Source organism: Microcaecilia unicolor, chromosome 3 (genome assembly GCF_901765095.1).
Source record: "Microcaecilia unicolor chromosome 3, aMicUni1.1, whole genome shotgun sequence".
NCBI lineage: Eukaryota > Metazoa > Chordata > Amphibia > Gymnophiona > Siphonopidae > Microcaecilia > Microcaecilia unicolor.
Genome location: NC_044033.1, coordinates 315083245 through 315106005, shown reverse-complemented (window position 1 = coordinate 315106005; position 22761 = coordinate 315083245). Strand labels below are relative to the sequence as shown.

The 22761-nt window shown below is 41.2% G+C and overlaps 1 protein-coding gene and 1 long non-coding RNA gene across 5 annotated transcripts in view; one reads left to right on the top strand and one right to left on the bottom strand.

Moving 5' to 3' along the window:
- Nucleotides 1-17701, top strand: part of LOC115466805 (homeobox protein Hox-D3a-like) — a 195631-nt gene extending 177930 nt beyond the window's left edge. Inside the window, exons 1-3 of one of the 4 annotated variants that reach the window (XM_030198334.1) lie at nucleotides 10498-10576; nucleotides 14684-15349; nucleotides 16397-17701. In XM_030198334.1, the coding sequence (XP_030054194.1) occupies nucleotides 14917-15349; nucleotides 16397-17136 (1173 nt within the window). In that variant the 5' untranslated portion in view covers nucleotides 10498-10576; nucleotides 14684-14916 and the 3' untranslated portion in view covers nucleotides 17137-17701. Of the gene's footprint in view, nucleotides 1-10497; nucleotides 10577-14033; nucleotides 15350-16396 lie in introns of those variants that run through there. The other 3 variants (XM_030198335.1, XM_030198336.1, XM_030198332.1) reach the window with 3 other exon arrangements.
- LOC115466807 lies at nucleotides 6408-10244 on the bottom strand. Its single transcript, XR_003941599.1, has 3 exons — nucleotides 10105-10244; nucleotides 8522-8600; nucleotides 6408-6949 (listed from the first exon to the last, which is right to left on the bottom strand). It is a non-coding gene; the product is annotated as an uncharacterized LOC115466807 (long non-coding RNA).
- Nucleotides 17702-22761: the final 5060 nt, after the last annotated feature.

Genomic DNA, 22761 nt, shown 5'->3' with positions numbered 1-22761 from the left:
GCCAGTGAATCAGAGATAAGTCTTACATGTGTGCACCAGAGTGTCCCAAGTTCCAGCTTCTGTTCTTTCCTTGCCTGCAATGCTGCAGCTCGAACCCAGAAAGAGATTGAGAGAGCCAACCGGAATTTTTTTAATGTATCATTAAATTCTTGCGGGGATGGGTGGGGACAGGTAAGATTCCAATGGGGACGGGATGGATAAGATTTCTGTCCCCATGCAGCTCTCTACCCCATGTCCCCTACACCCCCAGCAATAACCACCCTGCCCCTCCTATCATTCCTCACCCCATGTCCTCTACACCCTTAGTAATAACCATCATCCCACCCCATCATTCATCTCCTATAACCCCAGTAATAAACCACATCATGCCCCCCATTATTCCTCACTCCATATCCCCTACATTCCAGTAATAACCAACACCCTACCGTCTCCTACCATTCCTCACCCCATGTCTTCTTTATCCCCAACAATAACAGTCAAATTTTCCCCCATCTATCATTCTTTACCCAATCCTTTCTACACACCCATAAATATCCATAATCCTACTCTTTCCTTACATTCCTCATCCCATGTAGAGAATGATGCAGGGGACAAACTTTGTCCTTGTCCCCAACCTGTCCCCGTGAACTCTGTCCCCATCCTGTCCCCGTAAGCTCTGTTGGATCCCATCTGCACAAGCCTCATTCTGATTTTATATTTAAATCATTTTATTAAAGTATAAAAAGAAACAATATTCTGTACAACTATCATTTTATAAATCACAAACAATACAGAACAAGGGTCAACAAAATCCCTGTCTCCCCTCACAAATATCCCATCCACTATCAGGAAAACTGAACAAGCCAAATTACTACAGAATGCTAGATAGAAAATTCATGCTAACAGAATACCTCGGTCACACACACACAGAACACAAATGCCAAATACATAATAGCTGAGCAAAAATGATAAACATATATTAACCTAAAAAACACAAGAAGCCATACCATAGAAAAATATGCATTTCCTCCTATAGGGTGCAAAATATAAAGATCACATATGCCTGAGATGGTGTTAGTGGGGTGCAACTAGGACATTTGCCCACTGGCCAGAGAGAGCCCTAAGCCTATCCCTATCCCCATCCACCTATGTCCAGCAACACTTCTCTGTGTCCCTATGCCCCCCCCCCCCCACAAGTCCAGCATCTCCCTTCTGCGTTCCTATTCTCTCCAATGTCTAGCATCTTCTCTCCCCTCCCATGTCTGGCATTGCCTCTCTGTGTCCCTTCCCCTCCCTTCCTCCCCTGCATGTCCAGCACCTCTCTCCCTTCCCTCCAACTCTAACCCCCATGGGTCCAGTTCCTTTCTCTCCTTTCACTCCAGCCAGCCCTCCCTCCCCCCCCCCCCCCCCAATGCTCCAGCACCTTTCTCCCTTCTCTCCAGCTCTCCCTTCGTGTCCACCAGCCCCTCCCTTTCTATGGGTCCACTCCAGTAACCCCCTCCCGCATTTCCAGTGCCCCCTATCTGTGGGTCCCTATAACCAGTCCCTCCAAATGACACACTGATTACAATTTATAGCAAATTACCTATGGAAAGTTATTCCGTTATTATACTTCCTCTATGTGTACATCCATATGCTGCACATGCCAGCATGTTTGAAAATATGTGGGATCAAATAAATATGGTACCAACAATAAAGAATGAGAACGTGGAAGAAGTAGTTCACAGGTTTGGTTGCTTTGCTTTGAGGCTCCCTGCTCCTTGTACCCGCAGTCAGGTATCTGAGCTCTCCCTCCCTCCCTTCCTTCGAGTCTGGCCAGCTATCTCTCCTGTTTCCAGAGGTGAGCCGCGACGCGGGCAGCGCTCAAGACAGCTGCTTCCGGCTGCCCCGGTCCAACTTGCTGGTTCATCCCACTCACTGGAAGTTGAAAAGGTGGGATGAAGCAGCAATGGGACCAGAGCAGCCGGAAGCAATTTGGCTCACTGCTGGAAACAGGGAGGAGAGATAGCCAGCCGGACCCAAAGGAAGGGAGGGAGAGCTCAGCTGCCTAGGGGAACAGGATGCAGGGGAGCCTGAGGAAGCAAACAAAAATGATTGGCTGGCCACTATTGTTGGGGGGACCTGAGCCCCTGAGGCCCTCTGTAACTACGCCACTGGAACAAATCACAGGAGAGGAGGAGGACAACAATGCCGAAAAGGGACCTGAGTCCAAATTTTGAAATTTAACAACCGGCTTCCAAAATTCTAAAAAAATTAACAAACAGCTCATGCAAGCCGGCTCCAGCACACCACTGCCTGGCTGCATAAGGTAGAGCTACTACAGGAAGGAGGAAGGCAGGCACAGAGATGCCGGACAGGGAACGGTAACTGCAACTGGTTTTTCCATGCTTGGAATAAACTCCCTGAGCCCATACACCAGGCCCCCTCTTCAAATCCTTGCTCAAAGCCCATCTCTTCAATGTCGCCTTTGGCACCTAACCACTATTCAAGAAATCTAGACTGCCCAACTTGTCATTTCGTCCTTTAGATTGTAAGCTCCTTTGAGCAGGGACTGTCCTTTTTTTGTTAAACTGTACAGCGCTGCGTAACCCTAGTAGCGCTATAGAAATGTCAAGTAGTAGTAGTAGTTTTTACCATAGGAGCAAAGCTTTTTACTGCTCCCGCATCCGCGGTAAATAGCCATATTTTTTTCTTTTACCGCAGATTTACTGTGGATTGCTGCGGTTTACCACAGATCCCTGTCCCTGTGTCATTCTCTAACCCCATGTTCTCTAGACCTCCAGTAATAACCATCAACTTGTTTTCTCCTATCATTCCTCACCCATGTCCTTTACACCCCTGATAATAAAAATCAAACTTTCCCCTCCCATCATTCCTCATCTCATGTCTTTTATGCCTCCAAAAGCCATCATTCTACTGCATCCTATCATTCCTTGCCCTGCATCTCCTATACCCCCAGTAATGCCCATCTCCCTACCACCCCCCCTATTATTTCTCACCCCCGTGCTTTCTATTTCCCTTTTAACAACCATCAACACTTACCTACTATTTAAGCCATTGTTGAAGGTATTACACCCTTTCGCCTTGGACTTAAGGAACTCACAGACTTGCAAGCTGAAAGGGGTTGCAGTGTGCCCCTCCCCCCCCACACTTTGCACCCAGCGTGATCAGCTTTCTTCCATACCTCATATGATAGCCCAATGACTGTCATTCCTCATCCCATGACCTCTTCATTTACTGAAGTAACCATCAACCTTCTCCCTGCCCTCTCCTCCCATCCGATGTACTCTACATCCATTAAGCATGTAATATATACCAGGATATGATTTGTCTCCTTTTTAAAAGGCATCGAATATGTTTATGCTTTAATTCATCCCGGTGTCTTATGTTTCTGCTGCTGTCCAGGTGTTCAGCCTCCTCTTTTTGTAACCATTTTCTTTGTAACTATGAGACGTGTGACAGGGCTTACATACGACTGACCTTAATTCCATCTCACATATGTGCGGTTGCATCCATTTTTGTTGTTCTCTTTTGTTTTCAGTTAAAGTACAGAGGAAATGAACACAGATTTCAGGATGAGTTTGTCATCCAATGATGCTCCTTCTTTCCATGGTGGTGTCATTACTGGTGTAAGTGGCACATCCTCATTGTCGTTTATTTTGATTCTGCTGGAGTCAGGGTCTGATTTAGGAAGGGTTTCCCCACAGGGTCTGAAAAGGAGCAAGCAGGGCCGGTCTTAGCAATTGCGGGGCCCTGTGCAGACCAGTTCAGTGAGCCGCTTGCACCCGCCACCATAAGCCATAATTGTCAAGTTTACAAGGAGGTTTAGAGCTCTCGGAACTCCAACTCACCCCATACCTTGACGTGCCACATTTCAGTAGAGAGAGACAGCAATTTTCATATCCCATCAGCTGCCAAGCCCAGAGCCTCCCTTGCATCCTGCCCTTGCAGAAACAGGAAGTGACGTTAAAAGGGAGCGGGACACAGCAGCGAGGAGGTTCTGGGCTCGGCAGCTGATGGGATATGAAAATCACTGCCGCTGCCTGATGCTCTCTACTGAAATGTGGATGCATATTAAGGTATGGCGCAGGGAGGTAGTCAGAGACAGGAGGACAGATGTGCCAGAGATGCGGGGCCCCTAGGAGCATGAGGCCCTGTGTGACCGCCCCTGTCGCCCCTGCCTAAGACCAGCAATGGGAGCAAGCCCTTGATTCAAACCAGTAAACTATTCTTACTAGAAACTCTCATGAACTGGCACAGTAAGATGACAGGCGTCCACAGTACAGAAACAAAAAGAAGTGGTGTTCAAAAAAAGTCTTTATTACAGCAATCTTCAAAATCAAAAAAGGGGACCTGACACGACTCGTGTTTCGGCCCTACCAGCCTGTATCAGGGTTCTAAAGAACACTAAGATGACACACAGATTTCATTTTTACAACGAGAGGAAAGGGGAAAATATGTTTGTCTTGGTTTGGAGACAGTGCCTGCACGACAATTTGTGTGCCTGAGGTGTGTGAGCGGTTGCATCTATAGATACATATCTGGGTGCATGTTGTGTGTATTTGTTCCATCTATTTTCTGTGTATATCAGTATGTGTGAGTGAAGAGCTAGATGTGTGTGTATTATGGACATGTATATACACATAGAAGTGTATAAAAACATAAAACTTTAAATGCACACACATTCGACTAGATTCTAAAATAATAGTGCTATTCTGTAAAACACACTTACAATTACGTGTGGTTTCTAGAATAGCGCTTGGTGCCAGGACCCAGTCGAGATAACATTTAGGTGATACTATTTACACCAGTGAAAACCTAGTGAAAATCCCCATGCATAAATCAGGTGCAGATCCCGCTAATTCTATAACAATGTGCATAGATTTTAGGAATGCTCCCGACCTGCTCTTTCCCCTCCCATAGCCCTCTTTTCAGATGCACAACATTAGAATTTATGCTCGTCTCTTGATAGAATACGCCAGTGGCTCCCAAACCTAGTCCTGGAGGCACCTCAGCCAGTCAGGGTTCCAGGATATCCACACTGAATATTCATGAGATAGATTTGCATGCACTGCCTCCTTGGTATGCAAATCTCTCTCATGAATATTCATTGTGGATATCCTGAAACTCTGACTGGCTGGGGTGCCTCCTGGACCAGGATTGGGAACCACTGGCGTATTCTATAAAGAGACTAGTAAAAAAGGCCCGTTTCGGTATGAAAGGAAACGGGCGCTAGCAAGGTTTTCCTCCCCCCCTCCCTCGCTCTCTCCCTCTGTCCCCCCCAAGTCCCACGGCCCCCTTTCCTCCCCTCTGTTTTCCATGGCTTCCTCCCTCCATCACTCTCCTTCACTCTGTTGTCCCTTCGAGTTGCAGGCCCCCCTCCCTCCCTCTCTCTCTCTGTCATTCTCCTTCGCTCTGTCCTCCCTCCAAGTGCCAGTCCCCCCCTCTAAAATCACCAACCCCCCTCTCCCCCTCTCTTACCGGGATCCCATCAGCAGCATTGAAGAGCGAACAGACTCAGCGAGTGTACTGCCTTTCCTTCTCTTCGCTCTGACTTTGGTCCCGCCCTCATTTCCTGTTTGCGCAAGGGCGGGACCAGAGTCAGCGCGAAGAGAAGGGAAAGCAGCATACTTGGACGTCAGTGTGATCTACCGCAGGTAGCAGACCACATCCGAGGGAGCCACGGTCCCAGGCAGCGTCAGAACGTTGGAGGTGAGAATTATTATATAGGATGAGCATAAATTCTAATTAATGCCAATACTTGCTTATTATTGCCCAATTATCAGTGCTGATTGGCTTGTTAATCAATGGAGTTGCGCACGCAAATTGCACATGCATCCAAATTTGTGTACGCCGTTCAAAGCACCATACATGGAATCCAGGGGACTATGAGGCATATTTTCAAAGCACTTAGCCTCCCAAAGTTCCATAGAAACCTATGGAACTTAGCCTCCCAAAGTGCTTTGAAAATAAGCCTGCAAGTATATCTATCTATCTATCTATATTATTTATTCTCTCAGTTTTAGCCCATCTATTACTTTGGTGGGTTGCCATAAAACATACATTCAAAAGACAATATCTAACATAATAAACAGCCTGCTCCATCTTCTGCAGCCTAAAACATCTGTAGCTCCATCTTAAAATGCAAATGCCTGTGAAAATAAAGATGTAATAATCTGGCACACAAGGTATCCAGTTTGATAGGCTGAGGAAGGTGAGAAATTATAAACAGGTGAGAAATTGTAAACAGATATTTACATATGTGCTGTGTTATGCAGGGAGGGAGGGAGTGTATGTGCATGACTGCATTTGGTTAAAAGGGAATGGTTGAAGAAAACCTGTACAGTTAGGGAGAGGAAGATTACCCCACCCTACCCCCAGTGGAAACCCCCAAACTGTGTTTTTTTACTCTTTTTCTGTCCCTGGTTATCTGTCTGGCATACATTTAATCTTGAATAGCACGCACTGTCTTATTCAATTCAGTTCAGAAACTGATTTTAGGAGAAAGCCTTATTCTACTCCAGTTTATTTCCCCCCCTAGAGAATATATATTTTTTATGGAATCTCATTTGTATGTTTTTGTTTCAAACAACTATAAAAACATGTCAAAGCTAGCTAAGCTCTGACATATTTTCGTGTTATTTACTTTCCTGGGACTCCAGCATCACAGTGGTAACGATATTTATTTCAGTGTTTCTTGTTCTACAGACCTAACACGTTTAACAGCAGTAGGGTTGGACAGTAGTGCACATTTCAATCTGTTAAAAAAAAAAAATTTGTACTACCAAACCGACTTGAAATACAAATCATTCTGGAAATTGGAACTCCAGTATCTTTCCGGACACACAGATTCTTCCAATGCTTTTCTTGAGGTCAGCCAGAAATCAAGTTTCTGTTACACAAGGCACGTGAAATGAAGCTCTATTGAACCGGTTGGGATTCTTTAACCATCAGAAGTAGACCAGTCAGACTGTAAATAGAGTTAAACAAACGTATTATGAATGTATGCTGGCACAAGTCCTAAGGAACACACATAAACATGGGAAGTTAAAGATCGGAAGTTGCTTTTTTTTTTTTTTTTTTTTAAATCAGTTTCCTGAGAGTGAAAGTATACATTTGTTTTTGTGCTGGCAGAATTATTCAGGGTAGTTAAAATAAAATGATCGCACTGAATTTTTCATCTGAATTTTGTGCAGCAATTTCCATTTTGGAGGGAAACCTTTTCTGTGCCTGCGAAATGAAAGAACCCTTCTGTCCTGCTGGCTCCACTGCATAGAGAGAGAAGCTTGGAAAGGGATGGAGGGGATCACCAGAACTCATTCTGCTCATAAAAACTCTTGAACTTTGTGCAAGCAGCTTCTGACAGAAGAGCTAACAGTTCGGCATACGTCCTAAGTGTGGAAAACACCGTGAAGTAGTCTGATTCAAACCCTCGAAAGACCTGCCTCTCATCCTGATGAGTTATTGCTCAGCTGAACTAAAGGTCGTTACAATGGATGAGGGCAGCCATAAAACCGGCAGCGCTCACATACTTTTCCAATACACAGGATCATTATTGGCTTATTAATACACGATCATTTTGAATTATATACCAGCAATAAATAGAAAGGTTGACGTGTGATTTTAAATATTTTATGATTCTCCAGCTCCCAAGCTGTGGGAGGATTTTTAAAGCAAGGTAGACTCATGAAATTCACAGAGAAAACGTATTCGGGGGACAGGCATCAGTTTGACCTTGTTTGGAGGTTTTTTTTTTTTTTAAGAATACGTTCACTTGGGAAAAAAAACATCAGAAACCCCACCCCCCACCACAAACTTTGTAAATGAGATGCTAGTATATATTAACAAACATTGGCATACACTATATAACGATTTATAGTAATACATCTTAGATGCTTCTATTTAGAAATATTCATTGTTGCCATACTGTGAGACCTGATTTTTTTTTTTCAAGGCAAGGAAATATCAAATACAGCCAATTCAGAATGAACACAATTAGGTTTCTCTTACACATACACACACATCTATCTACCTATTGTTTCTCAAATCTGTTTTCTGGAAAGTATTTTTGAAATACAATCTCATAAGCTTTCTCTAAAAGTTGTGATCATTTTAGGCACATATTTTCAGCCTTTGTGATATTAAAAGGTTTTGCAGGTGAATTATGGGAAGGTGTATTTTAGAAAGAAAGAAAGAAAAGAGGTCAAATGTCTCCATGCATGAACCAGTACACAGGAAAATGATTATATAACGAAATACGACCTTTACTGGAAATCAATGGAAGCTCTTGAACCCAAGGCCTGTGATTATGAATGACAGAACATTTAATAGACTTTAGATTTAAATCAACTTCCCCTGCGCCTTCTAGGACAGATTTTTTCGGGGGGGGGGGGAGATAAAATATAGAAAACTGGATGTGACACGAGAAGTTTGCACAGAAAACTGAAAACATTTTTTTTTTCTTGCTCCCATAAACCTACTACGGATCTTTGAGTGAAGCCTCAAAGTCCGAAAAATAAATGAAATTCTCTCAGTTACATACCTGCATTACAGTCTAAAAAGACAGAATTTTTCTTCCACACACTTGTTCCAGGTACTTATCTTTCTAAACTATTTCCTGCCTAGGAATAACAAGAAATATACAACACAGCTTAGCACATATATTTAGGATAATATACCCTCTTGTTCATCATCCAGCCCATCAAAACAGAAGAGAAAAATAAACCCTTATTCGGTTTTCATATACAAGTTGTTAGAATTACACCTCTTTCGTTTAAAGGAAACCAGCACTAAAAATGTTTGGGTTTCCACAAATCTGCCTAAACATGCCCCTAAACTACGGATTCGTTTTGCTTTGTTACAGCAAAACATCAAAATTATCCTGTCCCTAGAGAGTAACTATTTTACAGTCTGAAGCAAAGCCGAAGTAATACATTTGTAAAGTGAATTCTTTTGATATCGAGCACTGTTTCGGGTTTCCTTCTTTTCTTCTTGGCTCCATTTTACGACTCTTTTGTTACCATTTTCATCCCCGTATAGAGACTTCTTCTCGGTACGTAATGGACAGGAGATTTCTCTCTCTCTCTCTCTCTCCCCCTCTCTCTATCTCTTGTTTTATCCTGGGGTCCAACTCCTACCCCTTTTCTTCTTGCTGTAGGAGGAAAATCAAAAACATCATTGTCCTCACAACTTTTAAATATTGGGGTTTTTTTTTTCCTTCCCCTGTGCACTGCACATTTCTAAGGCTACAGTCATTCTTCCTGATAAAGACGTGGGCAAAGCAGATTAGGAAAAACAGGCACAATTAGGGGGAAAAGCTGCAAAGCTGGTAGAATCTGCCTCCTACGACAGCTTTTTACAGAGCCTCCTTGAGGTACTGAGCAGTGAAAAGTCAGAGTTTTTCTTCTTCTCCCCTCCCCCCCCCCCACCCGCACCCCCTTGTTTACAGCCACACAAGGTAAAAGAATCATAAATCTTACAGCAGCCTACAGAGACAAGTACATTTGTATGCATGGTTAGAACTAGCTAATCCCTAAACCCATTAACAAGGCGATGTACGGCTCCTACTTTCTGGGGTACATTAACTTATACTTAAATTCTAGAGAGGGAAAAAAGGCGTTATGAATTAACATAAAATATATTCATCATATTTGTTTTGTCAGTTTAAATTACCCAAGCATGAATGTTTTCTTACGCCTAAACTTTTTTATGCCTTCCAACCCTCATTCTTAAACTGACACACTGTTTGTTTATATATATATATATATATATATATATATATATATATATATATATATATATATATATATAAACAAAATTTTTTTAAAAAAAACCTCATTTCCTGCTATATGAAAAGCTGAGATTGTGTAAAACTTACAATTTATAAAAATTTAAGGGGAAAATAGTTTATCTGGTGATCGTTAGCAGTGTTTCTCAGATCTTAATTGTATGCAGTGCGACTGTTTGGTTTTTTTTTTATATATATATATATATTGAAATATGTAAAGTCTACTATCACTTCATAAGGCAATGAAGGGGATGAGAGGAATTTTCTTCAGTAATTTTTGTTGTTTTTTTTTTTTTTTGCCATGCGTGTATATCGATTTAAAAATAAAACTCCCCCACCTTTTTCTCTCTCTCTCTCTCTCTCTCTCTCCGATTTCCATTATTGTTGCTCTTTTCTCTCCACTAATCAATGCAAATGTTCTTTTCATTCTTCTGCTTCCATCTTTGCTTTGGCTGTGACGCTGGGCTTCGTTCCGGGATTGCTGGTGAGACATCCCTTAATCGGTCACTAAACCACCATAATCTCCAGTGGAATACTGGATCCCAACACCCATCGCCCGCCCCCCCCTCCTTTCCCAACCCCTTCCCACCTCCCCCCCCCCCCCCCCCCCATCACCTCCCTTGGAAGGGGAAAAAAGGGTCTTACAAGTTTGCCTTGTGGCTACCCCCTCTTCTCTTCTCAACCCCCTCTTCTCTCCCCCCCTTCTTTCTCTTTCTCTATTTTTTAGGGGGGGGGGGGTCTGCGCGACATAGACTGTGTGAACTTTTGCTGTTTGGCTGCTCCTTTCCTCGTCCGTGAAAGCGTTAAAAGGTAAGGAACTGGCACTGGTAGCAAACAGCAGGCTTTTGTAGCGATGATTTATGACCTGATGTTCGGTTCAAACGGAGTTCACATAGATTTGCTGCATCTGAAGGCTAAAAGATGGTCTTGGTTGACAAGACTGACTATTAGAATTTTGGGGTTTTTTTTTCGCAATCTGCTTAGTTTTCGTAGAGCGAGATGGGTATAATGTATTTGTATTTTTGCGGCCGCAGGTTGAATCTGTCCTTGTAGGTAATGCGCATGTTTTGGTTGATTTTTTTGTTTGTTTATAATATATCTATAATCAATCTGGATTCGTAAAACAATAAGATAGTGGTAATTATAGAGAAAATGGTTAATCTTCTGGGGGTGATATCCTTTTTTTTTTTTGTTTGTTTGTTTCTGAGCATGGGCGTTGAAGACTATCACCACCAGCAGCAGAATGAGATGGATTTCTTCTCAACTTCTTTGGAAGCCATTGCTTGGCCAAGCCCTGAGTATTTTCTGAACAAATGCTCAACGTTTTAAAAGCGGCTGTTTGGACAGGCACTCAGGCATAGCTTTGGAAACGGGGCCTGAACTAGATATCTCTGTCTCTGTTTTTTGTATTCAGTGAGGGAGAAATGTACCTTTAAAAATCAGTTTGAAACTGCAGCCAAGACAAGGTTTTTGTCTTCAGAGTACGAAAAATGTAGGTTTATGCCTAAATATCCCACTTTTTTTTCTATTCCAGGATACCCTAATAAAAGTTATTGAGATCAATATAATAATGTCATAATAAATTGGTTCTTATACATTTATCCAGTTTAAAAAAGGGACCTAAAGGAGGGGAAACACATTTATAACATTTTGATGGCCTTTAGCATTCTGGAATATGAAGACTCCAGTGATCCACAGTTAAATTCAAAAAGGAAGCTTATATTATCAGAGAGGTGTCTCGGAAGGGCTTTGCTGTATAAACCCAAACTTTGCTCAGAAAGTAACAAATTATATATATATATATATATATATTTCAAGAACAATCACTGTACAGAAGAGAATACTTTGTAACTGTCTCAGTGAATTTTCTAGCAAAAATGAAATATAGTTAGAAATGCTCCATTATTGTCTTTTTCAGGATTTTTGGTTTTCCCTCTCTAATTATATGTTTTAAGTTATCTACACTTATATACACTTACTCAGCAGCTAGTGATACAGCCTAGCAGGATTCAATATGTATCACTATATAGTACACGCACATTTTTATATTATATAGTGTAAATACGGTAAATATATTTAGAACGTGTGTGTGTGTGTGTGTGTGTGTGTGTGTTAACAGTTTTGGTGTTATTAGTCTCTGCTGTTAGAAGGATACCACACCTAATTTAGTTTTTACGATATTTTACGTCAGCTTACTCTTTTCAGCAAACGCAGGCACAGCAAGAGTTTAAGAGACCAGTACATTCTCCTCATTGTAGGTTATTAAATCATGGCCTCTGAGGGGCGTGGGGGGGGGGAGGGGGTAGGGTGAGATTGCCAAGTGGATCAGTGTTTTGGCGTTTTGTTGTTAGCACTTCGGCTGCTCAGCTGATAAATTCCTTAGACCGATTCCACTCTGTAAACTGTTGGAAATCTTAAGAGAAAGTTTGGATAGTAAAATATGAGTGGAATGCACAAACAGGAAAGCGCTGAGCTACTTGGAATAGGACCACTGTCTATAGGTAGTTTGAGAGGGAGAGGAAAAAAAGGGGGCGGGAAGAGAACTATGAAAATGACAAACCCAAGCTTCATTTAAGGCGATATAAACTGACTGCTGGATTATATTTTCCATAGTTTATTTTACCTAACATTAAGCACATTTAAGACTAGAAGTGTGTTCAAAAATCAGGGGTGTATTGCCTAGCAATGTCGTGGACATGCCTTGAATTCCCTGTTTTTAAAAAAAAAAGTTATATTCATGTGTGTACTTATACAATACATAAGATTGCCAGTACATAAGACATATGTGGGGAGAGAAGTTAAAGTTTCAATTTTATATTTTCAGTCGATTCGTTGTGCAATTTTCCATTAATCTGAGAAAGTACTCAAATACAACACACACACACACCCCCAATCGTATAATGAGTATTTTTCAACCATCATTGTTTTGGATAACTTTAAAAATTATATTTAAAAGTACATATCAGGGGGAAATATATGAGCAGTGATTAAATTAAAGAGTGTATTTTCTCTTAGGATGTAGAGCAAAGTCCAATGCTGATTTAAAGCAAGGCTTATCAAACAGAGATTTGTAACGTGCCTTTTGAGTTAGTTCTCTTTAAGAATCCTTGAAGCTTTCATTAAGAGGCTTGTTTTTTTGCCTGTGTTAAGTACTGGCTTATCAACAACAAGAGGAAAGAATGAGATTTGGAGACAAGCAAAAGTTCAGCAAGTAGGAATCTTGAACCTTTTCCCCGATCCATCCATCTATCCATCCATCCATCATGACAGGTAATGGAGCACCCTTTCAAGGGCTGGAGTCACCCAACAAGAACAGCCACAGGGTCAAAACCAGAAAACTTACCTTCGTTCCAGGGCAAGAAGAGGCATTGAAAAATAAAAGGGGAAAGACGGGGGAGCCATGGGGAAGCAACTCTGGGATCGGTAGCCTGGAATATTGTTACTATTTGGGTTTCTGCCCGGTACTTGTGACCTGGGTTGGCCACTGTTGGAAGCAGGATACTGGGCTAGATGGACCATTGGTCTGACCCAGTATGGCTATTCTTACGTTCTTATGTAAAATTGAATTCTTTGGTCCAATTCTGTTTTATCCAAACCTCACTCCTGCCCCTTGGTAGGCACTGTAATCATTTGTTTGGTTGTTTAAATAAAAACAAAACCATCAAAAGAAATGAAGTGAGGGATGTGGCTACTCTAAGATGTCCGATTTATTGTGGTTGAATATATGCAGATATCAGTAAGAGGAACAAAAGTGATTTTGACAGCGAATAAAGCTAAAAATTCCAACTCGGTCTGATTGGGCACAGTTACTAACTATTGCATTGAACATTTCTAGAGAATGTTCTTTTTTATTTCCAGCACATTAAAAAAAAAATCCATGCTAGTTCTCTAGAGAAAGTAATGCTCTCTAGCAGGATTTACTGATTTCCCTCATTATAAATTATGTGGGGGGTTTGGGTGGTTTTTTGTGACCGTCTCTCCTTGCAAGGAGTTCTTTCTACAACAGTATTTTGTCTGTCAACAAACTTGATATTATGGAGGCCATTCTCTTTTTCTCGACGCTTATGTTATGCAGTCCTAGGATGTAAGGATAATTTTTACTTAAATTCGATATATCTTGCAGCTCAGGACGGGTTGCTTTGTTTCCAAGCTATTGTCTTTGCATGATAACGATTTTTCAATAGCCTTTCTTTGTCTGTTCCCGAGAGTTTCTGGAAAATCGTTTCATTCCAATTAAACAATTTAGTTCCAAAAGGAAGATTGCCCTGGTTCAAAACTAGAACTTTATCCAAACTCTAGGTGCAGAGATTAAGTATAACACAAAGACTTAATAACAACAACAACAAAAATCCAAACCCAGACACTGCTATTACACGGAAGGGCACTTAATATCCAGAGTGCATAGCTGGTCGCAGGATTTTTTAAATCAAGGTGGGTTTTTTTTTTTGAACACAGAATTCAGGTCGAGCCACTGCATGCAACATTTCCACCCCCTAATATATTTAAAGAAAATGTTGGAAAATAAAGCAATACCTACCTACTACTGTGTTATCCCAAGGATCAGCGTTTGAGGGTTAAATAAAGCCGGAGGCGGTAACAAAACACACAGGTTAATCCTGAAAAACTTTTTTTTTTCTTTTTCCTTTCTGTCCCTCTGCCTTGCTAAACCTCTTCCCCGCAGAAATCGTAAAACTGGCATCTCTCTTTGATATTTACAGAAGCAAAAACATTTTACACATGATGAGCAAGTGATAGCGCTGCACTTCCTGTCCTGTATTATATACCCAGCTGTATTTACTAAAAGGTGTCCATTGTAGACTTGCAGGTGCAACCTCACAGGGCGTCAGAAGGTGGTTTCTGAAGCTCCCCCAAATTTAATTTAAATTTTTTTTTTCTTCACTTTTTGTTTGTCAGCAGGTTTGGGACCTTTGAGCACACCTTGGCTGGGATGGCTGGTGAGAGGCTTTGTTAAGTGGCTGGGTGGGGGAGCAGGCTTAAAATGTTTCTCCAGCGTTTGCTCACTGTTTGGGACGCCTGACCCAGGAACATCTTCAGAAGTGGCCTTCGGAGATCTCTGCCTATTACCTGACTCGGAGTGATTCTTTTATTTTTGGTTAAAGGTGTCTTCCACCCGTGAGGAGAAACAGGAAATGCAAACGGCTCTCTTTTACCAGAACCAGGGCTCTTTTGCAGACTGCCCCTACCAGGAGTCCAGTGGCATGGGCTATCTTGGACAGCAACCCCTTTCAGCTACTAGCGAATTTCAGTCTTCCTACTGCCTAAAGTCAGAAACCTCCACATGTTCAATAAGCCATAAGGTCGACCAGGTAGACCTCAGCTCTCTAAGGAGTAATGCCTGCGAGGTCACAGATTTGCCAGAGTTCCCAGCAGAGCCACCAACCATGCCAAGTTCCTCCACCCCAAGATGCCCACCTCAGGCAGGTTCTGGAGCCTTAACCAAGCCTTCAGAGATCAATGGAGTCAATAATGTTAAGACCAGCAACCCACCAAAGCGAATTTTCCCTTGGATGAAAGAGAGTCGGCAGAACCTCAAGCAAAAGAACTGCCTGCCTCCTCTTTCAGGTATACTTCCCATAACGTTTTACACCTCACCCTGAACTTTAAGCACTTTAATTCCTATCTTGGTTTGCAAAGGTTAAGCCAAAGACTAACATTAAATATTAGCTCTCAATTGAGATAGAAATCATTGTTCACATTGCTGAGTAAAGCACTAGGTAAGAACCCACATTAGTTAATAAATAAACAAAACAGCATATTATTAGAACTGTACCGAATAGAATATTTTACTATTCCTCAGAATAGGAACAATTAAAAATACTATTCTGCTGATTATGAATAATGGGCATTGAGCTTTATCATAACAATAATCAAATTAGGAACATGAAATCAGAGATCAAGTGTTTATTTCAGTAGGATTTAGCACAGTAGAGCCTCAGAATATCCGTATTCAAACTTAAATCACTATTCGTTGGAATAGGAATAATATATTTGGGGCACTATTCAGAAGGGCCAAATCCAATATGAATATTTGGTCCAGCCCTAATTGTTATGTTTAGGTGCTCATTTTCAAACCACATAGACTTACAAAGTTACATAGTAACATCTACTTAGTCATATTAACAGTTGTCTCAGTATCTTCCTACCTAGGCAGTTATCTGTTTTTCGGTTTGAACTCCTTGATTTGTTTTATCATATGCAGTGCCCTGGACAGATAGATAAATTGAATATATGAATTTAAAAGTTTTTAGGATACTGCATGCCTTGAAATAGGGCAAATAATATTGTGTTATACAAATAAAACAAAAAAATAACTGAACATGCCAGTCAAGGACATGTAAAATGTATATATTTAATGGATGTCCAGTCTTTGATTGGCATGGTCATATTTTTTGTTAAAAAAAAAGTTTTAGAACTACTACAGTAAGTCAAATGTGTAATAATAAAGGGGCCTATTTTTCTAGATTCAATCCCAAGTTTCTGGTACAACTGCAGTGTCCTTTAAGGTAGCTGGAAGATAGGCAGAGTCCTCTAAATAATTTACATGCCCATGGGGGAAACTTGAAGCTTAATAACAAAAAAGCATGACATCCTTTTTCTTTTTTTGTATAGGTGATAGCAGCCGTATGGAAACCAGTTCACCCAGTCTGGCCTACAAGAGAGCGCGTACGGCTTACACCAATGCCCAGCTGGTAGAACTGGAGAAAGAGTTCCATTTCAACAGATACCTTTGCCGCCCAAGGCGGGTGGAAATGGCCAACCTGCTGAACCTTTCAGAGAGACAAATTAAGATCTGGTTTCAGAACAGAAGGATGAAGTACAAGAAGGACAATAAAGGAAAGACTGCTACTACCTCACCTGGTGAACATTCCCCAAGTAGAAGTCCACCAACCATCTCGTACTCCAACCAGATGCCTTTACCCACTTTACCCAGTGAAGCTGGGTATGAGGTGCCCATGACTATTTCCTACAGCAAGAACCAAGGCAATATGTATGGGTTGGCAGCTTATTCAAGTCCTTTGTTTGATACTCCCACAACCCACAAGAAGTATGGAGGGGCTTCTGAATATGACCAGATCTCTCTCCATGGAGAGAACAATTATGAAGCCCCCAGCTTCCAAGAGAATCCTGATGTCATTGGAGGGAGTTACCTAGAAAACGTGCCTGGAGCTGGTTCAGTCCTCAGCTTTTCTCATCCTTCCTCTACCAGCATGGACTACAGCTACTCTGCTCAGACACCAAGCAAGCATCATCTTGGGCCCTGCGACCCCCATCCAACCTACACAGACTTAAACTCACATCCTGTGCCTCAGGGAACTTCCCAGGAACCTCCAGTTCTTACACATCTGTAAGGCGTTCTCTGCCATTTGCAACCATTTATGAACAATTACTGCACTGCTATTATGCTGTTTAATAAGAGACATTTCTCTCAGTGTGCAAACCAACAGTATTCTATCCAAATACCTCTATTTATTGAGTTCCATTGTGCTTATATGCTTGAGGAATTCTGGAGAAGTGGCATATTTAAAACTTAATCTTTTCCCATACATTTCCAGCAAGTGAAGCTTTACACCCTATTGAAGTTCAAGATGTAGCTGTATTTATTTAGTTAATAAGGGTGATTTTATTGGACCTTGGTCAGCAAAGATAGCTGATGCTCCTATTGTTTTGTCCTGGGCAGCTATTTTCCTATTAAAATTGTACTTATGTAAACATATAGGGGACTTTTGTAACTGGTTGAAATTCTCTTCTAGCCCAATCCATCTCCAGTAGAAAATCATAAATGTGACCATTGAGCAAGTGTGTACTCTGTGCTGTTTTCTCCCTACTGTATTATTGTCTAAATCTGTTTTAGAGCTCTGAAAATAAACTATTTTTTTTTTCAGGGCAAATATTCAGCTACAATGCATTTTTAACTTCCTGATGTTTTGAAATGTATTTTTAATTTACTATTTAATATTCTTAAATAAAAACTGTTGAAAAGAAACCAGTAAATGAACAGTATTTTTGGGTGGTGGTGGTGGTGGTGTGTTGGTTGGGGGGCTAGATTCAAGGGATGGTCCGTGGAGTGGCCACATTTCTGTTGTTCTTTGGAATCGCTTGGGCCAGCGTGAGGTTTGCTAGGGGTTGGGCTTCACCCTGCTTTCACCCCCATTAATCATTTCGACAGGACGCGCTTCCACGGTCTCTCTGATTGCTTTCATCTTCCAGTTAGTATGCGGCCATGCAACTTTCCTGCTTCTGCTCTTTGTACAATAGCCTCAGTTGCCATACAAAACTGCAGCCTTCCCCCGGAATTCAGGTTAGACACATACAGCATTTTATTACTGTAGATTTTTCGATCAAACGCGTTTCCCTTTTTGGGGGGGAGGGGGGTGAGAGTGGGAGGGAAGGCAGAAATATAGCCAACGCACAACTTATAAATCAAAACGTCTCATAAATACAGCTTAATGTGGCAGGCAACGTTCTTCTCATTTAGACACAGTTGTGTTTTAAAGAGTAAGTGTTCTCATTTTGGGGAGGAGGAGGTGTGGAGTTTGCATACATTCTAAGATTCAACACTGAACAATGTATCTTAGATCATTTGGATTTAAGTTATGTATTTTGGTGTCAGAACGAATGCCACCTTTCAAAAAGTTTTTCAGACTTCAAGAGCAGATATGGCCATCAAAGGCAGAAAGTTTTGGAACAATCTCCCCCCATCACCAAAAAAAAAGAAAGAAAGAAGGAAGGAAGAAGAAAGTGCCTGTAACTAAGAAAACTTGTCTTCTTAGTCTGGTTGTCTTTAGAATTTTTCAGTTAGAAAATATAAATATTTACACATTTCTTTTTAAATCAGCCACAATGGACGATAAATTATTTGCAGCTGAGTAAAGTACCTATTGTAACCAGTAGCACAATTATTGAATACTTCAATTTATCTACATGTTGGTTTACAAAATTAAACTTTAATAAAATTAAACCTGTGTATAATAAAATAACAACAACTTATAAATTCACTTTGTTCGGTTTGATATTTCATTAAACAGCAATTTAAGACCATACTGCTTTTTGGGGGAGACTGCCTCTTTAACAATAATATTAAAAAAAAAAAATCCTTAAGCTCCAAATCTGAAATAATTCTGAGAGAGCATGTTGCAGAAAAGACAGATTTTTATTCTTTTTGGTTTTGTTTTTTTGCCTTTTTCCCCCCAACAAAAATACAAGCCCAATTGAAACAAAAGAAATGTAAGAGAACTCCTTTAAAGGGAACATAAACATAATAATATTAAAGATCTTTACATGTCACACCATCGTGTCAAGCCTCTTAAAACTGCCACTCCGTTTTTACAGAGCAAATAAGTGCATTTTGTAATCAACTTTTCCAAAGATTTGCTTTGCTTCATAGATAACAGAAAGGAAGAAAACCTTTGAGAAACAGGACTATTAAAATAACCCACAAGTAAAACCAGATAAAATATTTAAAAAACAAAAAAAACAAAAAAACAAGTCATTTATTATAGCCTGGACTGGGTCAGAGTTTTTCACCTTAAAGTTTATTTTCCTTCAGAGTTCGCTCTCCTGTTGTTCTCTGTCTATGGGGTTAAATGCTGTTGCCTGAGTTTTAACCATAGAAATCGCTGGGTGACCATAACTGCATGCTCTTTTTCACCCTACTTATATCTGGTGTGGTTTGAAGCAGAAAAGAAGTTTATAAACAGAGGAATTTCATCTTCTCACGCGCCAGGAAACCCACTCCCTTTGCAATACTCTAATGAACCCAATATTACTGGAAGGAGTGCTGTATAAGTCAATTACACATCCATTTCAGGAATGAAACGAAAACTCAATTTACATGGGGAGGCAAAGAAAGGTCAAAGGGAGTTCTGCAGAGTCGGAGAATTACAATCAGAAGACCTTCCTGGCAACCTCTCGCTCCCTTTCCTCCTCCTCTTTCCCCCAGCTCAGACCAGAATGGGCAACATTACACCCACGGGCAGAGAAAGAGAGAAATGTTTAGCTGTAAATGTTCCTTCCAGAAGAGCTTACCACGAAACAGGTACGGGGGTGAAAGAAATGTTTACTGCTTCCCCTCCCCTCCCCCCCCCCCCAAAAAAAGTTCCACTAAAATGTATTTAACAATTTTGCTAATAAATTTCCGTGCACAGGACACCTGGAGATACAGGGACAGATCCAAATTTCAGACAAAATAGGACAACACAAGTGCCAGAAAAAAGTTCATGTCAGTTTGCTGGCAGAGTTTTGTAGCAGATTGCTTTTTCTGCAAAAATGTAACTCCAGGAAGAGTTAAAATCGCATTAAAAATAATTACGCAGGCGTAAACTTATCCAAAGGGCCATGCGAAACTTTTGCTCAATTCTATAATTCAGTAATTTTGGGCAAAAGTTGCAGGACATTACATAGTATTGGGGGAGGGGTGCCTAAGCCTTTTTTTTTTTTTTGCATGAAACAAATGAGCGTTTATATCTTCTTTTGGCTAGTTTTTTTTTCTTTGAAGTTAGGTCGTCGCCATCAACTTTCACTTTCCTTTTAAGAATTGTGTTTCTTCAGCTGAAAAATAAATTCACTGTTCCACATTATCTGTGCTTATTTTCATCTGTATTTAAAAAGAAAGAAAGAAAGAAAAGCTTCCATGTCATCTGTGAAGGAAGGAGGGGGAGGGGCGAGAAAATATTTCTTGTCTTTGTTGTTACGGCTGTCCCCGCTTCCCCCAGCTCCCCTCCCCCACAAGAGAAAAATACAATCTCCAGAATGCTTCGCGCTCATCCGCCAACAAGAGCGTTATGTAGTTTAAAAACCCGAAACCCCTTCACACCTTGAATTACTTCTCGTATAAGGCACAACCCAGCTAAGCTGTTCCCAAGGGCTCAGGATATGCACATAACATAACCAGCTTTCACCAGATAGCAACATCTTAAGTTAAGAGAACAGCTTTCCACTAATTTCAATCGTTCTTTCTGGACGAACCCTTTGGAAACTTGTGCTTTTCAGTTTACCCAATTCTTTCTAAAACAAAACGGAAAATCAAAAAAACTGTTACACAACACCTTCTGGGCCACCAGAAGGCAGCGCAGTTATCCATCCCCAGCCCCATTCATGCCCTGTACCTGGATGATTATAATACCAAATTGCCCACGATGCAAAGGCCTAATCAGTGGACTGACCACAGGCGCTCCAGTGGCATCGAAAAGGACTAAGTCCCAGCTAACATATAAAAGTTTTTGGCTGTGGTTGAATTCTCTGCTTTTTCTTCACCACTTAAGACTTGGTTCAACATATATTTCTGACCAGCACATTTGAAGGTGGGGAGCAAAATGTCTCTTTTGCCTTTTCCAAATTCAACTGTCATGCAGCGGAACGGGCCCATAACCCCCCCCCCCCCCCCATTCTATATAGCGTGCCCAAAATTGTGTGCAAATCTGATTGCATTCTGGATTTGCACATGTAATTTAGTTACCTTAACATGCCATTCAGTGCCAATAATTGCCAATTAACAAGTGATTATTGACCGCAATTGGCATTAATTAGAATTTACACAAACTCGCTAAGCATATTCTGTACAGTGGTACGTGTAAATTCTAATGTCTGCTGCCAAAAAGGGGGCATGGGCGTGAAATGGGCAGGTCGTAGACATTCCAAAAAAAATTACACGCAGGGTTATAGAATACACCTGCTCCACGTCTAACTTAGGTGCTGGAATTTACATCAAGTGGAGGAATGGCCTAGTGGTTAGAGCACCCGTCTTGTAATCTAGAGGTGGTCAGTTCAAATCCCACTGCTGCTCCTTGTGATCTTGGGCAAGTCACTTAACCCTCCATTGCCTCAGGTACAAACTTAGATTGTGAGCTCTCCTGGGACAGAGAAATATCCAGAGTACCTGAATGTAATGTGGGGTACAAATGCAATAAATAAATAAATGTAACTGAGCTTCAGCTACTACTGGAAAAGGTGTGAGCAAAATCTAAATAAATGCTTGGCGTAAATGGATGTGCCTAGAGTTAGGGGCAGGCATGGCTACTAGGCATATTCTATAAGCCACCCCTAGATTTAGGTGGTTTATAGGTAATGATCAATAGAAATAAAACATCAAAAATAAGATGACACCTTTTTCATTGGACATAACTTAATACATTTCTTGATTAGCTTTCAAAGGTTGCCCTTCTTCATCAGATCGGAAATAAGCAAATGTTGGTAGATGACAGTATATATATATATATATATATATATATATATATACAGTGGGGGAAATAAGTATTTGATCCCTTGCTGATTTTGTAAGTTTGCCCACTGACAAAGACATGAGCAGCCCATAATTGAAGGGTAGGTTATTGGTAACAGTGAGAGATAGCACATCACAAATTAAATCCGGAAAATCACATTGTGGAAAGTATATGAATTTATTTGCATTCTGCAGAGGGAAATAAGTATTTAATCCCTCTGGCAAACAAGACCTAATACTTGGTGGCAAAACCCTTGTTGGCAAGCACAGCGGTCAGACGTCTTCTGTAGTTGATGATGAGGTTTGCACACATGTCAGGAGGAATTTTGGTCCACTCCTCTTTGCAGATCATCTCTAAATCATTAAGAGTTCTGGGCTGTCGCTTGGCAACTCGCAGCTTCAGCTCCCTCCATAAGTTTTCAATGGGATTAAGGTCTGGTGACTGGCTAGGCCACTCCATGACCCTAATGTGCTTCTTCCTGAGCCACTCCTTTGTTGCCTTGGCTGTATGTTTTGGGTCATTGTCGTGCTAGAAGACCCAGCCACGACCCATTTTTAAGGCCCTGGCGGAGGGAAGGAGGTTGTCACTCAGAATTGTACGGTACATGGCCCCATCCATTCTCCCATTGATGCGGTGAAGTAGTCCTGTGCCCTTAGCAGAGAAACACCCCCAAAACATAACATTTCCACCTCCATGCTTGACAGTGGGGACGGTGTTCTTTGGGTCATAGGCAGCATTTCTCTTCCTCCAAACACG